The sequence below is a fragment of the Ischnura elegans genome, chromosome 3 (assembly GCF_921293095.1).
Source record: "Ischnura elegans chromosome 3, ioIscEleg1.1, whole genome shotgun sequence".
NCBI lineage: Eukaryota > Metazoa > Arthropoda > Insecta > Odonata > Coenagrionidae > Ischnura > Ischnura elegans.
In genome coordinates, this window is record NC_060248.1 from 14,725,823 (window position 1) to 14,749,866 (window position 24,044).

Below are 24,044 nucleotides of genomic sequence, written 5' to 3' on the forward strand. Positions count from 1 at the left end.
CATAGCCTCCAAACACCTAGAAATGGTTTCAAGGGAGATTTCTAATCGAAATTAGGCGATCAGCGGCTAATAATGAGTAGTTATCACCTGACTGTAATTTTGCCGTTGACGATTTGTGCCCTTAATTTTTCTCGACATATCTTCCACAAGGAAACTATATTTAAAATAAGAAAGTAGAATCAAAGCTAATTATAGCACATTTTTTATGACAAAATCGAAAATTTGAGGCTTTGAAGTCAGTTGACGGCAGCTTGAAAGTGGTGATTCGCTCGGTATGAGCTATTGACGTCATTGACTTATTTCCGAGAAAATTGAGGTCGTGGGTTTTTCGTCGTGAACAGCTCACGAAGTAGATTACGGATCGACAAACGGAAATATACGCCTCCTCACTCTTAAAACTTTATCAGAAGCAAAAATAGTAGAAAAAATTGGCGGATGAAGCCATTGAGACTCCCTCCTTCCTGCTTGAAGAGAGCTCATTAACTGCAACGAGCATAGCCAATCACGCCAATTCTTTCTCTCCGCTCATTAGTGCGCTAACAATGATCTCTATGAAATTATTATTTTAAAGAAAGTACTATGATCTCAACAGGCAAATTTTTTTCTCCTATTAAACTTTAGAGTACAAAAAATCGCGAACTAGAGCGTTTCCGGATACCGAGCTTCATAAGCTGGATGCGACGAATCCAAACGTCCTCGGCAAGATTTCAGGATAGGGGAATTTTACGGCGACTAATTGAATTTCACCGCCGTGGGGCGCCGTTCACGCGGCAGACTTGAAATATATGTCAAAACCGTCAAAATTTACGAAATCACCTGCATGCATTGAAACCCTTCATGAAAATAGTTTTGTTTATTAAGAATATTAGCGCGAAAATTTTGCGATTCTCAGTTCACATCCACGATTAATAAGCATCGCTTTAAAAATGGAAATGTCAGGTTAACTAACGCCGCAGACTCCGGCAATGACTGCGCAATTACAATTGAGAATTAAAGGGGATGTTGCCTTTTTGGATCACTGCAAGTGGAGCACGTGATCTTCCCAAGTTGGCAAAGTCCTACCGCCTCGAATTTCTTTCCTACCAGCATTTACTATTACTTTGAAGTCGTGGGAATTGAAGGAATAAAAAGTTTGTTTTTTCCACCTGGTGATTTATTTTGTCCGACCATGGTTTCGTTACCGCGCAATATTTTCAAATTTTAACATTTTTCAAGGTTTCAATTACTTATGTCCCCCGTGAAAAAATTGTATAAAACTGTTTCAAAATTTTATACAATTTATACAATTGCCATGGCAATGTATAAGATTGTATAAAATTTTGAAACAGGTTTATACATTTTTTTTGTAGGGGATCATTACTTAAAATCTTAACGTGATCTACCGATACAAACTCGCACGTAGATGAGACTTCATCTTCAACCAACATGTCGGTGAAAACCTCACCAAACTGAAGAATGTAACCTGAAGCATGAGAAACTCTAGCGATTTTCCAACAAAAATACTATGGGGTACATTTCATAGAGATATTTTCAAACCATATTCCTTTTTTTTTAATTTTGTTAATTTCATTACAATTCCATTTTTGAGTCTCATTGTATCGTGATGCACCAATCGATAGTACGAAAATCTACAGAGAAAATATCAGTCGCCTTGACCGGGATTTGAATCCTGATTTCTCGGTCGAATGCTTTAGCCAGTTAAGCTACCGAGATGTCATTAGCACAAGGCACACGATTTGGACTGCTCATGGCATCGTATGCTCAGTAGTCCACACCACCTTTTCGGGTGTAATCCTAAAATTTCCACAAGATGGAATGACGTCTCGGCAGCTTAACTGGCTAAAGCACTCGATCGGAAATCCACGTTCAACTCCTGGATAAATTCAATAATTTTTTCTCTGTGAATTTTTCGCCAACAGTTTTGCATTGCGGGTGACTCCGTGAAGTTATCACCGTGACTCGTCGCGGTATACTTAAATTAATCGATTGTAAAGCCTGAATCACACGATCATTTTTTTTCGTCGCGAAAGTGATCACTATCGCGAGCTCTGCGCAAAATGATCGTCGGCGGCAATTGTTTTTCGCGATCGCGATCGCGATGTGGATTCCCATCGCTATTTTTCATCACTCGTCCGGTCGCTTTTTCCGTCGCTAAAACCGTCACTAAAACCCCATATCAGCCAATCGGAACGCATGACCGTATGGTGTGATTGCAGCGCCACGTTTGACAAATGTGGGAACGGCATAAATAAACAAACACGCTATATAATTTCGTGATGAGGGTCCTATGACAACGAGCTGTGATATTGGAAATGATGCGAAAAGCGACGGCGGGAGTGACCGTGTGATTCAGAAAAATGATCACTAGAGCGATTGCTTTTCGCGACGGGAAAAGTGATCGCGATAGTGATTACTTTCGCGACGAAAAAAAATGATCGTGTGATTTAGGCTTAAGCATTTCAGGGCTGGCACTGTGCATTTCATAAGCGTGTTAAGGTAAACATTTTTCATCGACCTTGTGAGTTAAGGTTGATGCATGTGTCTTTATGACCAATATCACTTTTGCATATGTTTAGTTTATTTTCTGTTTTTAAGTTCATTTGTTGTTTGTTTTGTTTATTTGTGAGCATGTTTGTTTTTATTTTGATTTCTTTTATTTCTTTGTTTGAGACGATGCTATGGTGATAAAAGATAAATAATGAATTGTTAAGGAGAGAGCCATCTTGAAGTGGATGTAAAATAGGATTGAGAATAAAACAGGGTGTCAAGTGATATATACATTGAATTTAATCACTGTGATACGTTAAGGTAAGATAAAACGCGGAGATATCTTAAAAAATACTCGCCAAGGAAGGAAAGAAATTTCAATGAAGAGACCTCCGGACAATCAGGGCATAATATATCAAAGATGAAACAAGCATGAGTAGACAGTAGATCCAAGACAATCTTCAGAGCAAGATTCGGATAATGGCTTTCTGCATCTTTGTTTCCACGGAGGAAATCAGGTCTATTTCCGAAGGAGTCAAAAATCTTAATAAAGACCTAACAAACTTCAGTAGAAAGGATGAAGGATAAAATAACATAACTAGAGTCGAAAATGAAAATAAAAAAAACTCGTGGCTTAGAGCTATCGCTAAGTGTGGAAGCTTCGTTCCAGGAAGCTCGGCACAAATCCATTTCCCCGTCATTCAAGACAACAGTTCAACTGATACAACAGCTGGTTACAAAGAAACAACGTTTGTCCGCAGTCGCAAAACGTATTGCACTGAGCGCCAACTGATAGCATTTAGGAGAGTAAGTGTTTGGAACAAGCTAATCCAACCTATTTGGGTACACAATTACTCTTTCCCAGCACCCATCAACACCCATGCATATCCTCGTCGATATTTGTTCTCATTTAATAAAATCATCTGCCTTGGTCGTATGTACCAACCTATATTTACCAGACCCTTGATGTCTCTCCATCCACCTTCCTTACTTAGGTAGTCGGTATCACCAAGCAATCACTTTATCAACCAACTTCCCTCCGTATACCTCCATTATATACTCTTCTTCATTTCGTTTTTATCGCTTATCCCAGCTGGCTTTATGTAGGTATATTACCGGCTAGTTGAATGGTTGAATTTTCGTTCCATTATTCGTCGGGCCATAGTATTTTTCGTCAAAACACATTCTTCCATGTAAGATGTAGTTCTCCTCCTATTTCGACAGCTTCAACGTTCATGAACCGTAGAGCTGAATTGGGGTAGTTATTATATTTAAAAATAGTCTGATTTTGGTTTCAAACCATTGGGATTTAAACGACGACATTAATTTGCAAGCACATAATCACATATTCTCAGTTTTGAATTCCTGGTTCCTCGGTAGTTTAATCCATTAAAATCACAGCAAAGGATTGAAGATGGTTTATTTCCCCGAACGTGTATCCATATATCCCAAGAATGAGCCACATCATCATTTTCCTCGCCCTAAAAATACATTTATTTTGGCGTCGCGTCATTTATCCTCTTATTCTTTCTGTTTCCTTCAAGAATACATTTGATAAAGTTGATAAAGCTTCCGATCTCTCTCAAAACATAGCTACATCACCTGCAAAGGTTAAAACATATTTGCTATTCCATATTTTAATACCATGGTCCACCTCGTCTACCTTTTTCTCCGTGCCTCCTCGACAGCTCAATTAAAAGGAATATAATTAGGGAGAGTCTACGTATAATATCCCCATATAGACGGCCACGCTATTAATTCGCGCGAGCAGAACATTTCAAATGCCTCCGTCATAGGAAACGGCAACCGGGGAGAGAGAGAGACCGCATGACCATGGGGGGATGAAGCCGCCGCCGCCTTAAAGTTTTCGCCTCCTTAATTTTTCAGGGCCGTCGCCAGAGAGCGCCACGTTCAGAGGGCTCAACGGCGCCCTCCATCCCGCCAAATCCAACGCCGCGTGAATATGCGCGGTATGAAACGGGGTCAGCGGCAGGTTCCACAATTGAAGCGAGTGTCAATATGCAGCAGCCGTCTTGTGTGCCCACGTTTATAGACATGGATGATGTTGCTTAGGCCGCCGCCCGTGAGGGTGCCGATCGTCATTAAGGAGGCAGGTTTGCGGGTGGGCAATTCAAAAACGATACTCTTCACATCACTAGAGTATCCTATCAGTTAAGGTAGGTTTAAATGGAGTATTTTGCATATTACCCGATCTGCCTCCCCACCCAACTTGGTCTTGACAGGCTTAAAAGAGCGCTGGGATGGGCGTGAAAAACTACCTGCTGCTTAATGAAAGGATAGAAATTGTTAAGATAGAACTAAACCCGTAGCTATTGCAGTATTGCAGGTTTAGATACCCACTTCAAATTATGAAGATGAATAAGTAGAATAAGTCTAAAAAGATGTAATGGAATTAATCAAATAGGTAAGAGGGGAAGAAAATCTTATTATTTTAGGTGACAGGATTACCATTGTCAGCGAAAGTAAAGATGAAATAATATCCGGAAAATATGGATTAGGAGACAAAAAAGAAAAAAGAGAAAGACTAATAAATTTCTGCACTGAACACAGGCTAGTGGTTGCCAACACATTATTCAAAAATACCATGCGAAGAGGATACACGCTTAAAATACCGGAAGACTTCACAAGATTCCAAACCGCTAACATTCCAGTGAAACAAAGATTCAGGAATCAGCTAAAGGACTGCAAAAGTTACCACGGAGTAGATAAACATACCTTAGTGACCATAGTTACCATAACTAAGTTGGATGAAATGCTATAATCCTAAAATAACAAAAATTGAAGATAGCAGTGCAAAACATTCCGCAGGTTGAACTTAAAGGAGGCTCAGCATCAACTGGCATTTGAAAAAGCTGTGGAAAACAAAATAGGAGAGGATGCGAACAAAAGATCAGTGGAAGTGAGCTGGGAAACATTCGAAGTTCTTAGTTCTATCAGCTGAGGAAGTTCTTGGCAAAAGAATAGTCCTAATGGAGAAACCATGGATCACGCAGAAAGTCTTAGACCTCATTGAAGAAAGTACAAGAATATGAAAACAGTGGAAGGAGAGAATAGTCACATGATAATAAGAAACGAGATAAGTCGTAAATCGAGAAAGGCTAGATAATCGTGGATAAAAATATCTGTAAAGACGCATAGAACAATCTTGTGTATGGGAAAGAACGGACCGCCCATAGGGAACTGAGGAAACACTTCAAGGAAAGGGGCGCAAAATGTATAATAATAACGTAATAATAAGGGACAAAAATGGAGAACTAATGATTGAAAACGAAAGCAAAGTGGAGAGATGGAAAGACTATCTGGAAGAGTTGTAAAACGGAAACAGTCTTAAAAGGAAATATATTGAATGCGAAAGGGAAGCGGATGGAGATGGTATGGGAGCCGCAATTTTAAGATCAGAATTTGTTGTGGCAAAAGGAGACCTGCGGATGCATAAAGCATCTGAAATAGACGATAAGTCAGTCGACCTAGCAAGAAATGCAGGAGGAAGACGTTGAAAAAGGTGTGAAATATCATAAGTGAAATTTATTCAACAGGTGAGATGCCAAAGGTCTTGACAGGAGACTTGATGACAAGAGGAACATTACAATCCCAATCCCCAAGAGAAAAAGAGCGGAGGTCTGTGGAGATTTTAGGACCATAAGCCAGACTACACATGCGTCGAAGATTTTGACAAGTATCATCTATAGAAGAATAGAACGAAGACCAGAAGAGTATTTGAGTGAGGACCCATTCGGATTCAGATAAAGAGGAAGAAGTATCGGCCCATAGGCTGCTCATAGAGAAGATAATGGAAAAGAAAGACCAACGTTCATTGCGTTCGTGGACCTAGAGAATGCATTTGACAAAGTGGATTGAAACACAATGCTTGGAATCCTAAAAGAAATTGGAGCTCTCTACAATGACAGAAGAATCATCCACAGCTTATGCAAAAAGCGGTGATAAAATCAGGGCCCAGCTGCGAAGAAGCAAGGCTTCGGAAAGGAATGAGGCAAGGCTGTGCTTTGTCACCCGTAATTTTCAACGTCGAGAAAGCCATTAATGAAACCAAAGAAAAGGCCTCAGGAGTAAGCATCCATGGGGAAAAATTAGCATGCTACGATATGCACATGACATAGTTGTCATGATAGAAACAGAGAACTATTTGAAAAAGATTCTGGTGAATATGCATTGGGTAATGGTTAGTACCCTGCCGAAGAGAAGAAGTCAAGACAAACATTTAAATGGGGAAACGTAAACTGGAAGGGGTTAATGATTTCTATTATTCGGGAAGCAGAATAACAAGCGATGGGAGAAACGAGAAAGAAATTATCAGCAGAATAGCCTAGGTGAAGAGAGCATCTCACCAAAAGAAAGATCCACTAACAGCAAGAAATTTAAACATAGAAGTAAGGAAACAATTCATCAGAACCTACATTTGGGGTATGCTTCTCTAGAAAAGTGAGGCATGGACAATGATGGCAGCCGAGATTCATATAGTAGACATTTTCGAAAAGTGGTGCTATAGAAGAATGATGAATATAAAATGGATTGGCCGAGCAAATGATGAAGTCGTAAGAAGAGTAGGAGAGAAGAAAGGCCTCATGAAAACCTTGATAAGAAGATGGAACAACCTTATCGGCCATATTTGGAGACATGATGACCTGATGATGACAATCGTCAAGCGGCAAGTAGATAGCAAGAATGGAAAAGGATGACTTCTAATAAAGTATGTGGAATAGGTAAGGAATGATTTGAAATAGAAGAAATACTTAGGTATGAAAGGGCAGCTGACAGTAGAATTGAGGGGAGACCTGCATTAAATCAATCTTACGATTGTTGACCAGAGGAGATGCTGATGGTTTTCATTGGATTTCTGCAGCCTCTATGACCAGGCTAATAATCATGTTAGTAATAACTAGTTTGCTGCAAATTTTTACTAAAAATATGACCAATTTTCAATCACAAATTCCATTCGTAAATGCTCTGTAATGTTAGCATTATTCACTAATATCATGTTAACTACGGTCAACCGCTTTTTGCTCGTGACAATGGAAATTTGCCGAGGTAAATACTTTTAATTATGGAATCACACATGTTATTGAAATCCTCAGAAACGAGTGCAGATATATAGAGAAAGCTAGGTGAAGAAGATGTCTACAAGTTGATGACAAGTAGAAACTAGAGCAAGAAAAGATGATAAGAAGAGGCACATATGGTATGGAATGAGTTTGAAGGTGAAATGAATATATGGAAAAGATGAAAATGTTGAAGATTGATAATATGGGGATGGATACTAATTTCATAGGGAAGAGATAGGAAGAAAACAGGGCCCATTAAAATTATGAGGAAAGATACTTTGACCAACATGTACCTAAGGCATTCGAATAGGAGATCAGCGTGTTGTTTACGATGCACAACGTACTACAATGTATTTATAATCGAAACAGTAGCACTGTTCTTTGTTCGATGCCTTAATTTTTTTCTTGTAGTAATGGAGTCTAATTGTAATCGCGTACACGTAATCCACGGCGATCAATAGAAAATACTGAAATAAATTATTATGATAAAACTTCCTTTCGCGCAAAGAGGTCGAAGTTTATAAAGAAAACTATTGCAAATTTAACCACACGATTTGCGCTGAATGTTTTGCGTCTTAACTGTAACTTGTAACCTTTATTTTCTCATAAATAAAAGTCAATTTGTAATCCAATAGTATAATCGAGTTCGCTCATTTGGAGGAAAATTTCACGAATTCCTGCGTACGTTCATTATTAGACTCGATTAAAGAGGACCAACCTCATGAAAAGAAGTAAAACAATTAACCTCTGTAATACGAATTAACTAATATGCAATATATGGAAGTCACAGTCCAGAGGCGTGCATTGGGGTAAACTAAGTAAGCTACCCTTGCCCATTGTTTGCCAAGGCTAACGGGCACTAAAAAATCACCCACCAATCGTCAAGAGAGAACGCTATAAATTTACTGGTCAACAGATGGCAGTGCGTAGGATAAACCCCTCAGGCGGAGAGTAAGCTCTCTGTGCCATCTCTATGTCTCGCTCTCAATGGAAACAACCGCTACTAGGCCGCGAGAAGGGGTGCACTACTACGCGAGTGCCACCAAATGCCGCAAACCATTGCAAAAAATGCCAAACATGGAAGAAATGGAGCGGTAGGATACGACTCTCAGCGCTTATGAAACTTATTTCGAGCGAAACCCAATCCATAGTGGTTGAAAAGCACCCACGGGTAAAAACCAGTGAGCGCTTCTTTAGTCCAAAGCTGAACAATAAGTATACTAATCAAAATAACAAAGGTTTTCCATTAATTAATATCTAAAATGAGCATTCTTTGCGCGCGGCTATTGTAGGTTTAATTAATTTTCTAACACTTTAATTACTTCTACATCAGATTACTTTACTTAGTTGATTAAAAGGATAGGATTGCGATTGATGGAGCAAAATATTATATTCTTCCGAAAAGCGTAACAATCAACGCATTCACATTCGGAAGAAATTGGGAGAGAGACAAGATAGAGTTGTACTATCTTCACAGCAAGTGTAATAATAAAAAGCATACTTCACAACGGATGTACCTATCAATTTTTGCCAACTTTCAGACTAATCGGTCGTTCCTTAAGTATGCATATGGGATCCTAAATATACATGATCGTTCCGAAGAAAAATTTGACAAATTTGACCGACGAAAATATTGACAAAGACCGATGCCCAGAACTTAAAGAGAAACCCATGTAGGCGAGATTCGAACCTGGGATTTCAATATTAGGAGGTGAAGATTGCCCTGCCTTCCACAAAGCCAAGGCGGTTTTTGTATTTGCAGTGAATTTTTGGACGAGAAGGACACATACGAGTAATTTTAGTGATCATGTCAGATTTGCAAGGCATAAAAAAATTTTTTTTATTAACTCAGTTTTTTAACTCGAAGCTTGTTTTGCATATGAGAGAATACAGCTCACCGAAGGTTAAGCTAATTTTAAATAATCAGAATAGAGGAGCTGGTACCTTTCCCCGGACACACAGCGGTGATATTACGGGAGGATTTCGAAGGCTTCATATGAGAACCCTCGACCCTATGACCAACTGCTCTATCTAGTAAGCTACCACGATCGCCTATCAGTAGTATGTATTTCAAAAGTGAAGAAGTGCTTAACCTACTTCATTCAGGCGGATGTATTGTCACGGGTTCATAACCGGACGTACTTTGATCGGCCAACTGATATGGAGCCATTCGTCCTCTTTTGTCAGAGCTAAGGGTCCCTTCGACCCTTATCTCTGCGAATAGATATGAATCTTTTACCACCGCCCAAAAAATTCTATCCACAGGGCATCTTCGACTCTCACGCTCATCGAGGGAGCCGGCTGTGAGCGTCTGGGTGAGCGCGAAGAGGGTGAAAATAGAGGAAGGACTTTATATCCGGAATATTGGTCGGCTTGCCGTCATTGTCTCTTAGATTGGACCAGTTCACAATAAGCCTGGCCAACAGGTAAAAGTTATAGCGCATCAATCGTCCATACTCGCTCGAGTTTAGAGTATTGCTCGACAGATTTTCAGGAAAGACCACATTTATGCAGTGCTATCGAAGAGGAGAAACACATGTAGGCGATATTCGAACCCTGGGTTTCAAGAGTAGGAGGTTGAGACTGCCCTGCCTCCCACAAAGCCAAGACAATTTTTTAAATTTGCACTGAATTTTTGGAAGTGATGGACACATGTGATGGGTATATGAAAAGTAAGGTCTCTAAATTTTTTCTTAGTTGCTGAGATTTGTTGGCAATGCATATTCCATGCTTTGAGAGCATTCAGCTATTTTTCTATGTAGTTACCCTTACGCTCGATGACTTTCCTCATCCATGAGACGAAATTTTATATTCCCTCCTCGAACCAGCATCCCGTAGGAAGGTAAGAACAACTTCTTGAACGTCGTCGTCGTTCGCGAATTTTCGCCCGTCCAAGTCTTTTTTTAGGGCTGGAAAGAGATTATATTCACAGAGAGCGATATCTGGACTTATCAGTATCAATCACCTTCCATCCAAATTGCTCGACGAGTGACGTCGTTTTGTGGGCCACATCACGCCTTGTCACGCAGGCATCACGCAGGCATCACGCCTTGTCCTGGTGCAATCGAAAGCCTTTTGTCAATCTGCAGCGTCTTTTGTTCTGAATAACCGTTCGAAGTTTTCTTAGGGTCTCACAGTGCCTCGCGGGGTTGATTTTTGTATCCTCGGGCAATAAACCGACGAGCAGGACACATTTTCTGTCCCAGAAGACGTTAGCCATAATCTTGCCCGCTGATTTTGAGAATTCAACTCCTCTTTATGAACGTTGAGGCGGTAAGCAGTAAATTTTCTGCACCACTTCCGTACATTTTTCCAGTCTATGCACTTCATACAACACATTTCTTCCAAATGGCGATAAATTTCAATCGGAGCATCCGACTTCGCTTGCAGAAACTTAATGACAGTCCGCAGTTCACATTTGGCGGGAGAGGCAAACGGGACGCCCACCGCGAATAGGTGCAGCGCCGATAACACTGTTCTGCAAAAAATTAGTTCAAAAAATGCCTGGCTACAGTTAAGGATGTTTCTGGCTAATTTTGGGTCGCTGAATCCAAAAATAACCTCAGTTTTTTTCTATCACCCTCCATTTTTACGCAACCCAAAAATTGGGGAAAACAACCCCTTATCTAAATTTATCGCTTTTCAAGGGACAAGGATATTAATTCTTTAGAAAATAGGGGGGGGGGGGTGAACACTGCATTCATCCCTTAAAAACTTTTCCACAAGCTACCATATCATATGTCATAAAAATCGAAGAAAAATGATTATTTTAATGTTTTTTAAGTTTTTTTTTCAATTTTTACCCCCTAAATCTTTTCAACCCCAGTGAAGTTTGTCTCTCTCTTGACCCTGATAGCCTTAAAACTTCAGTTTTTTCAATCAGAAGCAGATAACATTAGTAAAAGTCCCTTGAAAAGCGATAAATTTAGATAAGGGGTTGTTTTCCCCAATTTAGGGGTTGCGTAAAAATGGAGGGTGATAGAAAAAAACAGAGCTCATTTTCGGATTCAGCGACCCAAAATTAGCCAGAAACACCCTAAATTGTAGTCAGGCATTTTTTGAACTGTTTTTTTGCAGAACAGTGTAATTATCTTGCTAATGAGATTTTTTTATGCGAAGACAAGGGGAAAGAACCAATAAACACGAAAGTGTGGCTAGATTCTGCCTATTGCTAAATTCTGCGACGTCTAGGCTTTGGCGACCTTACTATATGCCCCTCGTAATTTTAGTGGTCATCTCAGATTTGCAAGTCATAAAAATATTTTGTCATTAACTCAGTGTTTCAACTCGAAGTTTGGTTTGCATAGGGGAGAATACAGTTCACCTAAGATTAAGCTGACATAAATTATTCAGACGCGCGCACACCCAGGCTAAGAGAAGCACAATTTTAAAATTAGCTACATAAGCTAAAGTTTCGTCCAATCTGAGAAGTGAATAAAAAATACCATGCTTTTGCTGCTGTAATTCATAAGTTATAAAAAATAAGAAAAAACCTCTCGGAGCAAAATTAAAGGCAATAAAATTTTCAAATCATCCCTCCGGCTATTTCCGCCGGCGCAACATATCGTTTCTTAAAAGATCGTGGTCTTTTAAAAAATTGCGTTTCTTCGAAAAAAAAACAATTTCTCCGTATTGAATTCAACAAGCTAACTCTAAAATTTCTCTAACCCCAGTATTGCTAAGAGTCATAAGAGTACAATGAAATGAATGAAGATAATTTACGATTTACGACAGTCTCAATTATATCGTACTTTTAAATTGCTTCTTTTACATTCGGTGAGCCTTAGAATGCATTTTTTTATTTATCTCCATAATAAAGCGCATACAAGATTTTACGTGCCTGGCATAGCAAGTGGATTGCCGACATTAAATTGTTATTAATTAAATTAAAATACACCGAAAGATGAAGTTCGCTATGAAAAAAATTGCCTGACCGGCAATCGGGAGATCCGGGTTCGAATCCCGGCTAAGTCAATTTTTTTTTCATGGCGAACTTCATCCTTCGGTGTATTTACCTTTGCACCCGTGCGAGTGACTGCGTATAATGTCACTTGCTCCTGAAGTGCTTTTTAATTAAATGAAATTAATTATTTCTCAAAAGTAAAAAGCCTCATAAATGACTTTGTCGCAGCTCACTTCATTTTCTGGAGTTAATTTAATACATAAAAAGTTCTGCTTTGGAATCTTATTCAATACATCCGCGCCTAATTTTTTTTTAAACCCTTACACCGACACGAATGAAGAATTTTATACACTTTTAAATAAAAGATAACGTTTTATAATCCCCAAAAATTGGGCAACAATAAATCTACTCACATAAAGCATAAAATAGCTGGTATGAGTCATTCAAACTTAAGTTTTTCATTTTCAGCTTGTTCAATTGCAATGACTGCTATGTCAACGGTTTCTCTGAGAAAGGAATATGAAGGTATCAGGAACTTCGATCAAAAAATTACAATAAATTAAAATTGTAACATGAAAACTGTTTAGACCTGTTAGTCAAATAAGACATTAAAATATTCCCACTGAATTCATTTTCACAGGAGGCGTTCTGTTGTTAAAACAGGATTTAAAATAAATTCATTGGAAATATTGCAATATCTAGTTTAACTAATAATAATAATTTCCTCCACATCGTGTCTCATATCATACAAGGCATGTTAACATAGGCTATCACCATCGTTGCCAATGCTCCTGTCTGAGAATCTCAGAGGTCAGAGCCGTCAAATATGATTTCTTTCGCGCCGTAAAATTTTTTATACCAACACATGGTTGTTTAACAAATTAATAAGGCCCGATTACATCTAAATGAGCATTACACAGAGATATTAGAACAGAGACGACAACTCGTCAAATAGATGCAAAAAAATGAGAGCTACCGCGTCATCGCGACATCAAACAAGTAACAATAATAGCAACAAAAAGCTCTGAGGATTATCCGTCCACTGGGTCCTCGAGAACACCCTCTCGCCGGTCGAGCAAACCATCCGCAACGTGTAAAAGGTGGTGAGATCTATGAACCGCATTCTGAAGAGAATCGTCAGAGAAATGGATGGGCGAGAATCACGGAGATAACCTAATGGGGGACTCCCGCACTAATCAAGAAACAATCGAGGTGCGATAATGTTTCCGTCATGGCATCCAAGTCATTTGCTCTTTATTATTTCCCTTTTTTTCGTTTTCCCCAATCGCGAGCCTAATTACCCTATTGCAAGAGGCGTCTCAATACGTAGAAAAAATTACACACGTGTCAGAAGCACTAGACCGGACATGCGTTATCGGCTCTTTTAATTTTGCTGGGCTTCTTTGGCTGACAAATATGAAGTCGCCCGGATGTTGATGGACAACTCTTCCAGAGGAAACATCCGAGGGCAGGAATCATCCTCCGTATTTCCGTACAGGATTGATAGGGGAGACATCCTCTCCGTGTTACCTGAATTCAAGGACTTCCATCTGGAATTTAAGAATGGCGTGGGAATCATCTTCATACTGCTTTTTTTATTCTTTTTGATGCTTGGATTACATAATCATTATTTTATTATAATATTTTGCAGTTATGAAAATTGTGTGGAAAAATCATATTTGCCGATATTTTTTCAAACCTTTATCTCGATTTATGAAAGTATTATGTGACAAATAATATGCATACATGTGGATTACATAAATTACAAGGTATCAGAATTCATGATTTTCACTATTTCACCAGAATTGCTCTCACTTCTTCGTTTGCGTATTTTTTAAAATATTTTTCCTATCCATTTTCCAACCTATTTATTCTCTCCTGACCTTTCCCATGGGCTAGTAATGATAGAAAGGTCGCGCGTTTAGTTGACCCCTCTCGCGGTTATATCATCAAACTCCAGAAAATGAAGTGAACTGCGACAAAGTCATTTATGAGGCTTTTTACTTTTGAGAAATAATTAATTTCATTTAATTAAAAAGCACTGCAGGAGCAAGTGACTTTATACGCAGTCACGCGCACGGGTGCAAAGGTAAATACACCGAAGGATGAAGTATTTTCGGATGTTACATCAGGTAAGTTGATCCCTCTTGAATTTAAAATACATTATCTATATCGTGGGCACACGTTGCGTCAGAACGCCGCGAACTGGCGGGTTCGTTGAAACCAAAAAGGAAGGCTTAAAAAAAAACTTCATCACACATTTTTAAGTATACCGGGACTAGCCACGGTGATAACTTTTACGGGAGTCACCCACAATGCACAAATTTTTCGCACTATTTTTCGCACTTTATCACACATTTCACGTTTGGGATTTTGACCAATATTACCTGAATTTTCCCACTGCATTCCAACTTCGACATGCTGGTGACGAAGACATAACCATTTATTAGAGAATAAAATTAAGGACTAACTCAGCTCACGAGGTAATCGTGAATGATGAAATATTAACGATTATTGCACTAGAACAAGAGGATTAAAAAAAAGGCTAACAAGGCGAATTAAGGGAATCCGAGGGAGAAATTGACTTTTGGAATGCAATTAACTTGAGCTCGGATGAATCCGTCCTCAATTTATATTACATTAAATTGAAGAGCGTAAGCAATTAAAAATTTAGAAATTGTATGCTGAGAAATATACTCGGAAACCATAGTTAGTATTTTATTCAATTCCTAACTAGACGATGTTTACAGCACATTGATATACCATCAATTTCACAGTTTTTGCAGCACATATAGTCGAAGATGAAGAAATCTGAAGATGAATTTCTCCCGCGGAGGATAGACGAATATGATGTTTATCCCTGAAATTTAAAACCGACTTGCATGAAAGCAAGGGTAGCCATCAGTGGCGCACACTTGGATGAAGCAATTGAAGTACTGAATATGTGTTTGCATAGATTTGATATAATGTATTTTGGCTGACCGATCGCGGTTATTAATTAGTGGAATAATTCCAGATTCAACACGCCGCAAAGAGGAACAGCTTTATTTACACTGTATTCAGAACTGCGAAAAATTTATTTACTGGAAGCTTTAACTGGTAAGTCTTTGATGAAATATGCATATTTTCCAGATGTGGGAAAGTTTGCTTTCCAGGAAGTGTGCGGTCCTCAGCTTGGACGAGCTGAACTGCCACCGACCGCTCCGGATGCCCTAATAGATCTCCATATCGATTTTAGTTATCACAATTGACATCCCAAAGCAGTTGGTAGATGACGATCCTACATCCGAGCCTATATTTAAAATATAGCCAATGGGATGTGCATATGTTCAAGAATTTTCCGTTAATGCTTTTAAAATAGGATACAGTACACGGGAGAGGATAAGGAATGCTGGTAAAACAGAACACATGAGCGTCACATGATCACACATAATATTTAATATGAGTATCGGAAACATACTAGGTGGCACCGCGGCCATTTCTCCCATTTTACTGAGTGTAGAGTAGAATAATTCTCAATATCAAGGGTGGAGGCATTTGAAATGTTGCGCTACATAAGAATGATGATGACCAAATAGATAAACTGAGGGAGCAAAGAAGAAACCCTATGAAGAGTTAGAGACAAGAGAAGCCTTATGAAAACTTCAATGAGAAAATGGAGAGAACAAATTAATCGGCCATATCTTGAGCCATGATTGTTTGATGAGCTATAATGTCGAGGGGCAAGAAGATTGAAATAACATGTAAGGAAGGCCTTGGATAAAATACATGGAACATGATGATGAAAGATGTGAAAGTGAAAAAATACTTTAAATTGAAAATATTACCTGATAAGAGAACTGAGTGGAGATCTTATCTTAGGATATTTGACCAGTGATACGAGAGTATATATAACTATTAGTATTAAATGCAGTAGTAAAACTCATTGAGTAATTCCCGCATATCTTACAGTTGTAGTTTGGTTTTCGACTTAACATCTTCTTTCCTCGTGCTCTCCACCCCCGCTAGACGCCCACCAATTTGCATAGCGGCACATAGAAACGAGTGCCGTGAACAAACAAAAGAGTCGCATTTACGCGCGCGCGCGATTTCAGGAAAGAGGATCGGGCGCCATCCTTCACCAGATATTCTCTCGAGAAGGCGAAAAAATGGCAGCCAGGAGTAACAAATTTTTACGTAAATATTTACGTGACCTCAGTGAAACCTCAGTAATTAATTAATTGATTCAGTCTATAGATCAGAAAAGCGAATGAATTGTTTCCAAGCTAATTACTCAATAGAGATTTAGAGTTGACACCGCAATGAATGGCTGCTTCTGCAGTGAATAGACAGGTGCCCCTGAAGAATTAAAAAAAGTCGCTACCCCTTTTGGTAGAGAATGGGTCAACACAGAGGTACTACCATTTACTATAATGGTACGTTCTGGTTAATTGGGTCACATCAGGACCCACACGCTCATATACAAAAAAAGATTTCTGAATTCACATATGCACTCCTCCGGACTGTTCAAAGCAACCATGGTACAGATTGCGCCTAATCTAACGTGGACGAGGGTTTAAATATGGATATCACCAATCTGGACAGTGCAAGCGATGGAAGCCGGGCAAAATCTCGCGCACTGCGTCAAAACATGATTCTTGGTCGTCGGGTGGAAATGAAATGGGAAAAGCCCCACCAAGCCCGGCCGCCGCAGCAGTCCGAAACCCGCCATCATCTTTCTCCGATTGTTATTCATGCGTGCCTCAAGGGCTTCAATCAACAGCACGGCCATCCGGAGGGTGGCGACACCAAGCAATCGGCTGACGCAACGGACGCTCATTAACACGAACGCCTCCTCCAATCCGACGGAGGCTCCACGGTGGCGCCCACCATAAGCGCCGGCTGCGTGCCACAGACTCCTTCTGTTGCCAATAGTGACGATCACATCGCCTACGTCTCCTTATGCTGTCCATAGTGATAATTGAGGATACGTGATGCACACGCAAATATGAAATTCAATAACAAAAAGAGAATGATGGAATGCAACAGCAGTATTCCCCAAGATGACTTTCTCCAACTGACAGTTGACGCCTGGAAGTACCAAATCCCATCATAACGTATCTGTAGCTCAGGGTGCATATGCATCCAGGATAAACGTGCATGGCCTCGTCTCGACAATAGGTACCAGATATTAACCTATTCATTTGAAGAAAGATTTCAGGCTTTCCTGGCGAATGGACTTAGTGAAGAGTTCTCGGGATCGCCACCGGGTCAGGAAATCCATATCTGCCGACGTTTCGATGTCCGACTCGGCCATCGTCCTCAGGGCTGTGAATGTCGACGAAATTCAAATATGAAATTTCGATGTCCGACTCAGACATCGAAATGATCGAGTCGGACATCGAAACGTCGGCAGATATGGAGTTCCTGACCCGGTGGCGATCCCGAGAACTCTTCACTAACCTATTCATATGTATGTAATATGCATCTTTATGGAAGCGAGGCGTAGACGATGGCAGTAACAGAAGATTCATGAAGGTGAGCATTCGAGACGTGGTGCTACACTAGGATGATGACGTAGCAATGGATGAACCGAAGAGGTAAAGATCAAGTCCTTAAAAGACCAGAGGAGATAAGATAGTTTCACATAAATACTAACATGAAGGCGAGACAGCTTAATCGGCCACGTAATGAGGCACGATGGCTAAAATCGTCAAATCAAAAGGAGATGGGAAGAAAAGCAAATAAAGGCTCCGAATGAGTTGCTTAAGACAATTATATTAAAGATGAGGAACACAAAACCATGAAAAAGTTAGCAGATAGGAGAGTGAAGTTAAGAACTGCGTCAAACCACTTCTAGGATTGATGACTCATGATGATGAGCCAATATGTAAATACTCCGAAATGAATCCATAAAGATAGCGTGTCATTTGGAGCAAATTACAGTACTTTTAATGCGATGACAATAATAAAAGATTTTACACAAAGCAATCTATTTTCACGGTGGCAATATATTGGGCGAGGAAAAATATTCCTAAATATTGGGGATAAATCCCCAAAATACGGATATTATACAAATATTTCGGTTAAATCCTCTCAAATGTCTGAGGCATTTTCAATTATATTCGCATAATTCAAATTAGGACTGTAAATAAGACCTCATATATGCGAGATTATACAATTATGAGATTTCATAAACACCGCTACAAAGAAAAATCCCCGCAATACTACAACAATAATTTACTTGTATTTTGAAACATTCCAGATTTTATGAACGAAACTTAGACCGAAATAATATTGATACCAATAATTTATATTCTGATCATGGAAATTGATAAGTCCTGATTTATTGGGTCGAGGAATTTTATTTAAAAAAAATGATAGTTCACGACAAAATTTCTCTCTCTCTCGTGCTCTCCTTGGAGGAGCCAATGGGCCCCAATGAGAACACAAAACTTAAGTAAAAAGAGAGGGCCTGAATATAGCATCACCCAATGACCATAGGCTGAGCGATCCTGAATTCCATTTTGTAATACCAATTCAGCTATATATTCCCTTTCTGATAAGAGGCTCAAGATAATACATTAATTTAATTTCAATTAACATTAAAAATAAGAACTTTGTGCTTTCACATTGATATTTATTCACAAATTTACGACCATAATTTCAACGTTGAACGTCATCATCAGGTGATGATGACGTCGTGACCTGATGATGACGTCAAACGTTGAAACCATGGTCGTAAATTTGTGAATAAATATTAATGTGAAAGCACAAAGTTCTTCTTTTTAATGTTAATTATGAATCGCTTTCACCAAGTTACGCCTCAAACAATCAATTTTAATTTAATTTCCTATAATCATATCCTGCTTTGAGTGAACAGACTTCAGATGCATGCGAGCTCATATTCTTACAGAATTCCATGTGTACCGAGGAGTACCATTTGATTAACCGACAAATCCGATCGAGTATTAGCGATTTCAACGGGAAAATGATGACTTGTGCAGTATAATCATGGTAAATTGCAAATAAAAGTCAATTTTCTTCGGAAAAACTCTTGAACACCCAAAAAATATTCGTAACTAAGTCTATAAAATACGCTTTGTTTTACAAAATTCGTGACGATTTTCAGTAAAAGCCCGAAAATAACTCTTTATGATAGGGTCAAGAGACTTTTTACCCGATCTTAAGCAATAAAAATACAAACAAATAGCTTTGCTATAGAAATTTAATTTTACATAATGGTCTCAGTTAAATTATTCTTTGGCATAATGAATTAAGAATATGATGGAGTGCACTTTACCCTGGCAACACCTGTTACCTGAATCCTGCAAGAAATACTATACAAAAATATTGAAGGAAAACATTTGGCATTCATTAGTCACCAAATCCTTCCATTTTTGACCTTTTGCTAAATATAAGAGAGTACTTCAGAGGGAGCAGAATCTAATATTTAAAAAATATATTATTTAAAACATCTAACATTCAAGATAATAATGGCCACTCTAATGATTTCATTAAAAGCTTACATGAGTGTTTCATTGAATCTCTTCCTTCATTATCAATACGTGTCCACAGTCTGGTATTAAACCTTTGGAAATCAGACACTAAGAAGTTATTCCCATTCATTAGAACAGTTCCACTGTTATCGACCAATCTCAACTATTCCAATCTTTAGCACAATTGTTGAGTTCGTGATAAAATCTCAGCCATATGATTCCCAAGAAAAAATTAACTATTTTCTTCCAAAGATATTATGTACATGTTTACACGTTCAGAGGTAAAACAAGCACTCAGGTTATTCAATATATCACTAACGTTACTAGTACGGCCTCTGAAGAAAAGTCATCTATTGGCCTCATCGCACGTGACTTGACTACATGACTTCCATTCTGCTCTTCTTCAGAAGCTATATCTCGATAGTATTACGAACGTCGAACTAAATGTTTTTAATTATACTTGAGGGAAAGTTCACTGTCTGTTTGCACTGCAAATACACTCCCAAGAACATTACCAGTAAATCAAGGTGTCCAGCAGGGCTCGCTGTAAGGTCCAATTTTAGTCTCTGGTGGTGATTAATGATATTCCTAACAAGTTGTTAAGCAAGAGAGTACTGTATGCAGATGACACAACATTTACATATAGTGCTAATGATCCGAATAGTATCCAAAAACCTGCCAATAGTGTAATAACTACCGCTCACAAATGGTTCCCTGCCAGTGGCTTTTCATTAAACTATGAAACACAATTTGCTACCTTCTTTCTTAGAAAACTCATACACGAATTTGGTAGTGTGGGATTCCCGCATTTCCCCTGTGCGAAGGCGCCAAGCTGTAAAAGGTTATTATTACGATGCTTAAATTCAAAGAGCTTGTTCTTAATGACTATCTACGTTCCTACTACTTCGCTTGTTTCCAAAGACATATAATTCCCTGAATTTATCCGAGAGGCCATGCCCCTATAGCTATCGACAGATTCCAGCGCTTAAAAAGAGCAGCGAGCATTCATTTCAAATTTAGCCCTCCCAGAGCACTGCCAACCAAGTTTTAGGCAACTCAATAGTATTATCCTTTATGGTATGTACACACCTGTAAATTTAATACTACCGGAAATGAAGAAATTCATGAGACTGCTGAAAGTGTCCATTATCATAACACCAGAAGAGAAGAATTTGTTTAACCGCTGCGTCAATTTTCAAAAACTAAAAATCAATTTTATCTGATCGAAGTGAAAATGTTCCTACATTTTCTCTAGAAGTCAGAAATTTATTCAAACGTGTCTTCCATTTTACCAAAATCATTTGATTCTCTCAAGTTAGAAGTTTTATACCCAAATACTTGTTTTCTTACAACTTATACATGCATTATTAGACGAAAAATACTGCTATGCATTAAAAATACATTCGCTTCACGAGACTCATCTAACCGAGAGATAAAATCATTGATGTATTAAAAGCTTGTGTATGGCAATGTGTTATATGGAATATTTTCTGAGTATGAGTATTCGTTTAATAAATATGAAATCTGTTGGTAAAAGGCTAAGCATTTTGTTTTCAGTTTGAAACTAATATTTTCCACTTGAAGGAGTAAATTTTCTCCGATGCAAAGAAATATGTCTGACGCCCGGATTAACTCTATCAAGATATAAACAGTCCCGGATTAATCATTCATCCTCCAACTCTAACCAACACAAGCAGTCCATAAAAAAGAGAAAAAACTATAGAGACACATTTTCAGAAAAAAGATCGTCATTAATAAAGCCATGGAAGGAGTATTCCATGGGAAGACATGCAAAGAAGGACATCGAGGATTAATGATGCTGATTTCTATATCGATGCTGAGTGATAAGTATCTATATCGATGACTCAAGACACTTTCTCGGAGAAACAGAGCGGAGAGAGGTGAAAAAAGAAAGGAAGGCGCATTAAGCGGTCGTGGAGTAGGGCGGGTAGAGATTGGGTCACACACAGAGATGGTTCGGATAGCGAAACAACTTGGGGCTACGATGGAGACATCAAAAGAGTGAGCGGATTTGTGTGATCAAAGCATAAATGTCAAGGGCTTGGGAGGCAAGGCCCAGGCGACCTCCCTTCAGGGCGGGAGTCTGCTCCGATACGACGATGCATCCTCGACACACATATCGAGAGAGCGGAGGGCGATCGTCAACTTTCCTTCCTCCCGGACCCACCCCAACGTCCTTCCCCCCCCCCCCCCTCCCACAGATGATGGGGAAGGGGTGGCGCCAAGGATGCACACGAAGGGGTTCGAATACCGCACCTCTGAGGGAACGGATAAATCACTTGACATGAAATACTTGCTCATCAATAGAGACAACAAGGTAATAATCACGTATACGTAAGTAATGCGTCCAAAAGAATTCTATGGGAAATTTAAGGCGAGGAGGTAAACAAACTGTAATTATACCGCGCTTGTGAAAAAATCAAATTAGTTAATTCATTATGTAGATAAATCTAGAGACACCATGACTTATAGTCATCGAAATGGATTGTACTGAAATTTTGTGTTGTCCAATCGTGGACGTCGAAGGCAAAGCCTTTGACAAGCCTTACCCAAACACACAAATGGAAAAAGTACAACGTAAGAGGGTATGCGGGATCAGGGCAGCGCAGAGTCATATCGCTTCGTCAAGTCTTCGATCGAAAGAGCTAGATAAATGAAAATGACCCTGGTTTTTGATGCACCTAATAGGCAACGAGTAGGCAGTGAAAGAATGCATTACTAAATTAATGACTGCGATAGTCTGACCAGCAGCGTAACTTTACGGAATCACCCGCAAGTGCGAGCGTTCCACGCAGAGGGAAAATCAGTTGGTTCCGGCCTGAGGGAAATGATTTTCCCACCGCGGAATTCTCACACTTGATTAATTGATAGCATCAGAGAGATTTACTTCCTTGAATCCTTGCACGGTCCTCCTTCGAATGCTGTCTCCCGATTTGAAAACAGACTGGCTCTCCCCTGAGCGATATCGCTTCCCGATGCAGTCGCAAAGTGAATGCGAGGGGTGGATTGAGAAGAATGAAGGCGAGAGGGTTGAAGAGAACTCAACTGACCACGCCACGAGGCACCTGATGAAGGAAATCGCCCGAGTGGAGAGGAAGACGGGCGAAGAAAGGCATCGGACGACGACGAACGTAAAACAAAAGACACACGACATTGAATACATCAAGGTGTTAGCCGAGACACAAGGTGCAGTGGTATGACATTTTTCTAAACGCAGCCGCGTTAGTTTATAACAAAATGATTTGGGTAATTAGGACTCTTATTACAAACAGATAAAAGAAAACTTGGGATTTATCAGTTGTTTTTTCATCAAATTGCCGGGAAAGTCAGGATCCCTTTAGATCATACTTGAAATGGAGGTGCGTTATCACGCATAGCTACATCGAGATGTGAGTTGGACAATCCTTGTCTCAAACCATTGCAAAGCGTAACAAGAGCATGATAGAGACTCACTTTGAGCGACTCGGGCAGATGCTCGGCCAGGTAGTCCAACACGTCGGGCAATTGGTCCTCTTGAACCAGGCGAAAGTTCTTCCCCTCTGTCACCAGTTCCATGGTCTCTCTGGGGCGGGATATCCCTCCTCGGCCTGCCGCTGCTTAAAGCAGAGATCAACACTATTCTCCACCGAGCACAAAATGAGCGTCAAAAACACACACAAACACACTGGCAGAGAGAGTTGTGTGCCGCTGGCGGATCTCTCACGGCGCCACTGGAGCGCCTCCGCCCGGACAAGGAGAGATCGCCGACTGACCGAGCGGGGGAGAGAAGCGAGGGAGAGGCCCTGGCAAGCAAGGGGAGAGGAGAGGCGGTGCGCGCGCACCTCACAGGGGGGGGGAGGAGGGAAGGTTGCCAACGTTCCGGATGTTGAGAGAGGGCGGGAGGGATGATCGCAGTGCGCTAACCAAGGTGCGACCCCTTCCCACCCCTCGAATACGTGCACTGGAAACCCCCCCTGCCCTCCCCAAGGACCTCCGAATAAAAGCACCGCTTTTCCACGTGCCACGGGAGGGAAAGAGGCGCGATACGTCAAAGAAATGATACGACCGAAAGGAGAACGCGACACACGGCGGATG

General features: G+C 39.9%; 1 protein-coding gene across 1 annotated transcript in view; it reads right to left on the minus strand.

The window, feature by feature from the left end:
- Nucleotides 1-23,760, minus strand: part of LOC124155472 — a 135,277-nt gene extending 111,517 nt beyond the window's left edge. The window contains exon 1 of the mRNA XM_046529307.1: nucleotides 23,424-23,760. Coding sequence (XP_046385263.1) covers nucleotides 23,424-23,525 — 102 coding nt within the window. The 5' untranslated portion in view covers nucleotides 23,526-23,760. The remainder of the gene's footprint in view (nucleotides 1-23,423) is intronic.
- Between the last annotated feature and the right edge of the window lie 284 nt (nucleotides 23,761-24,044).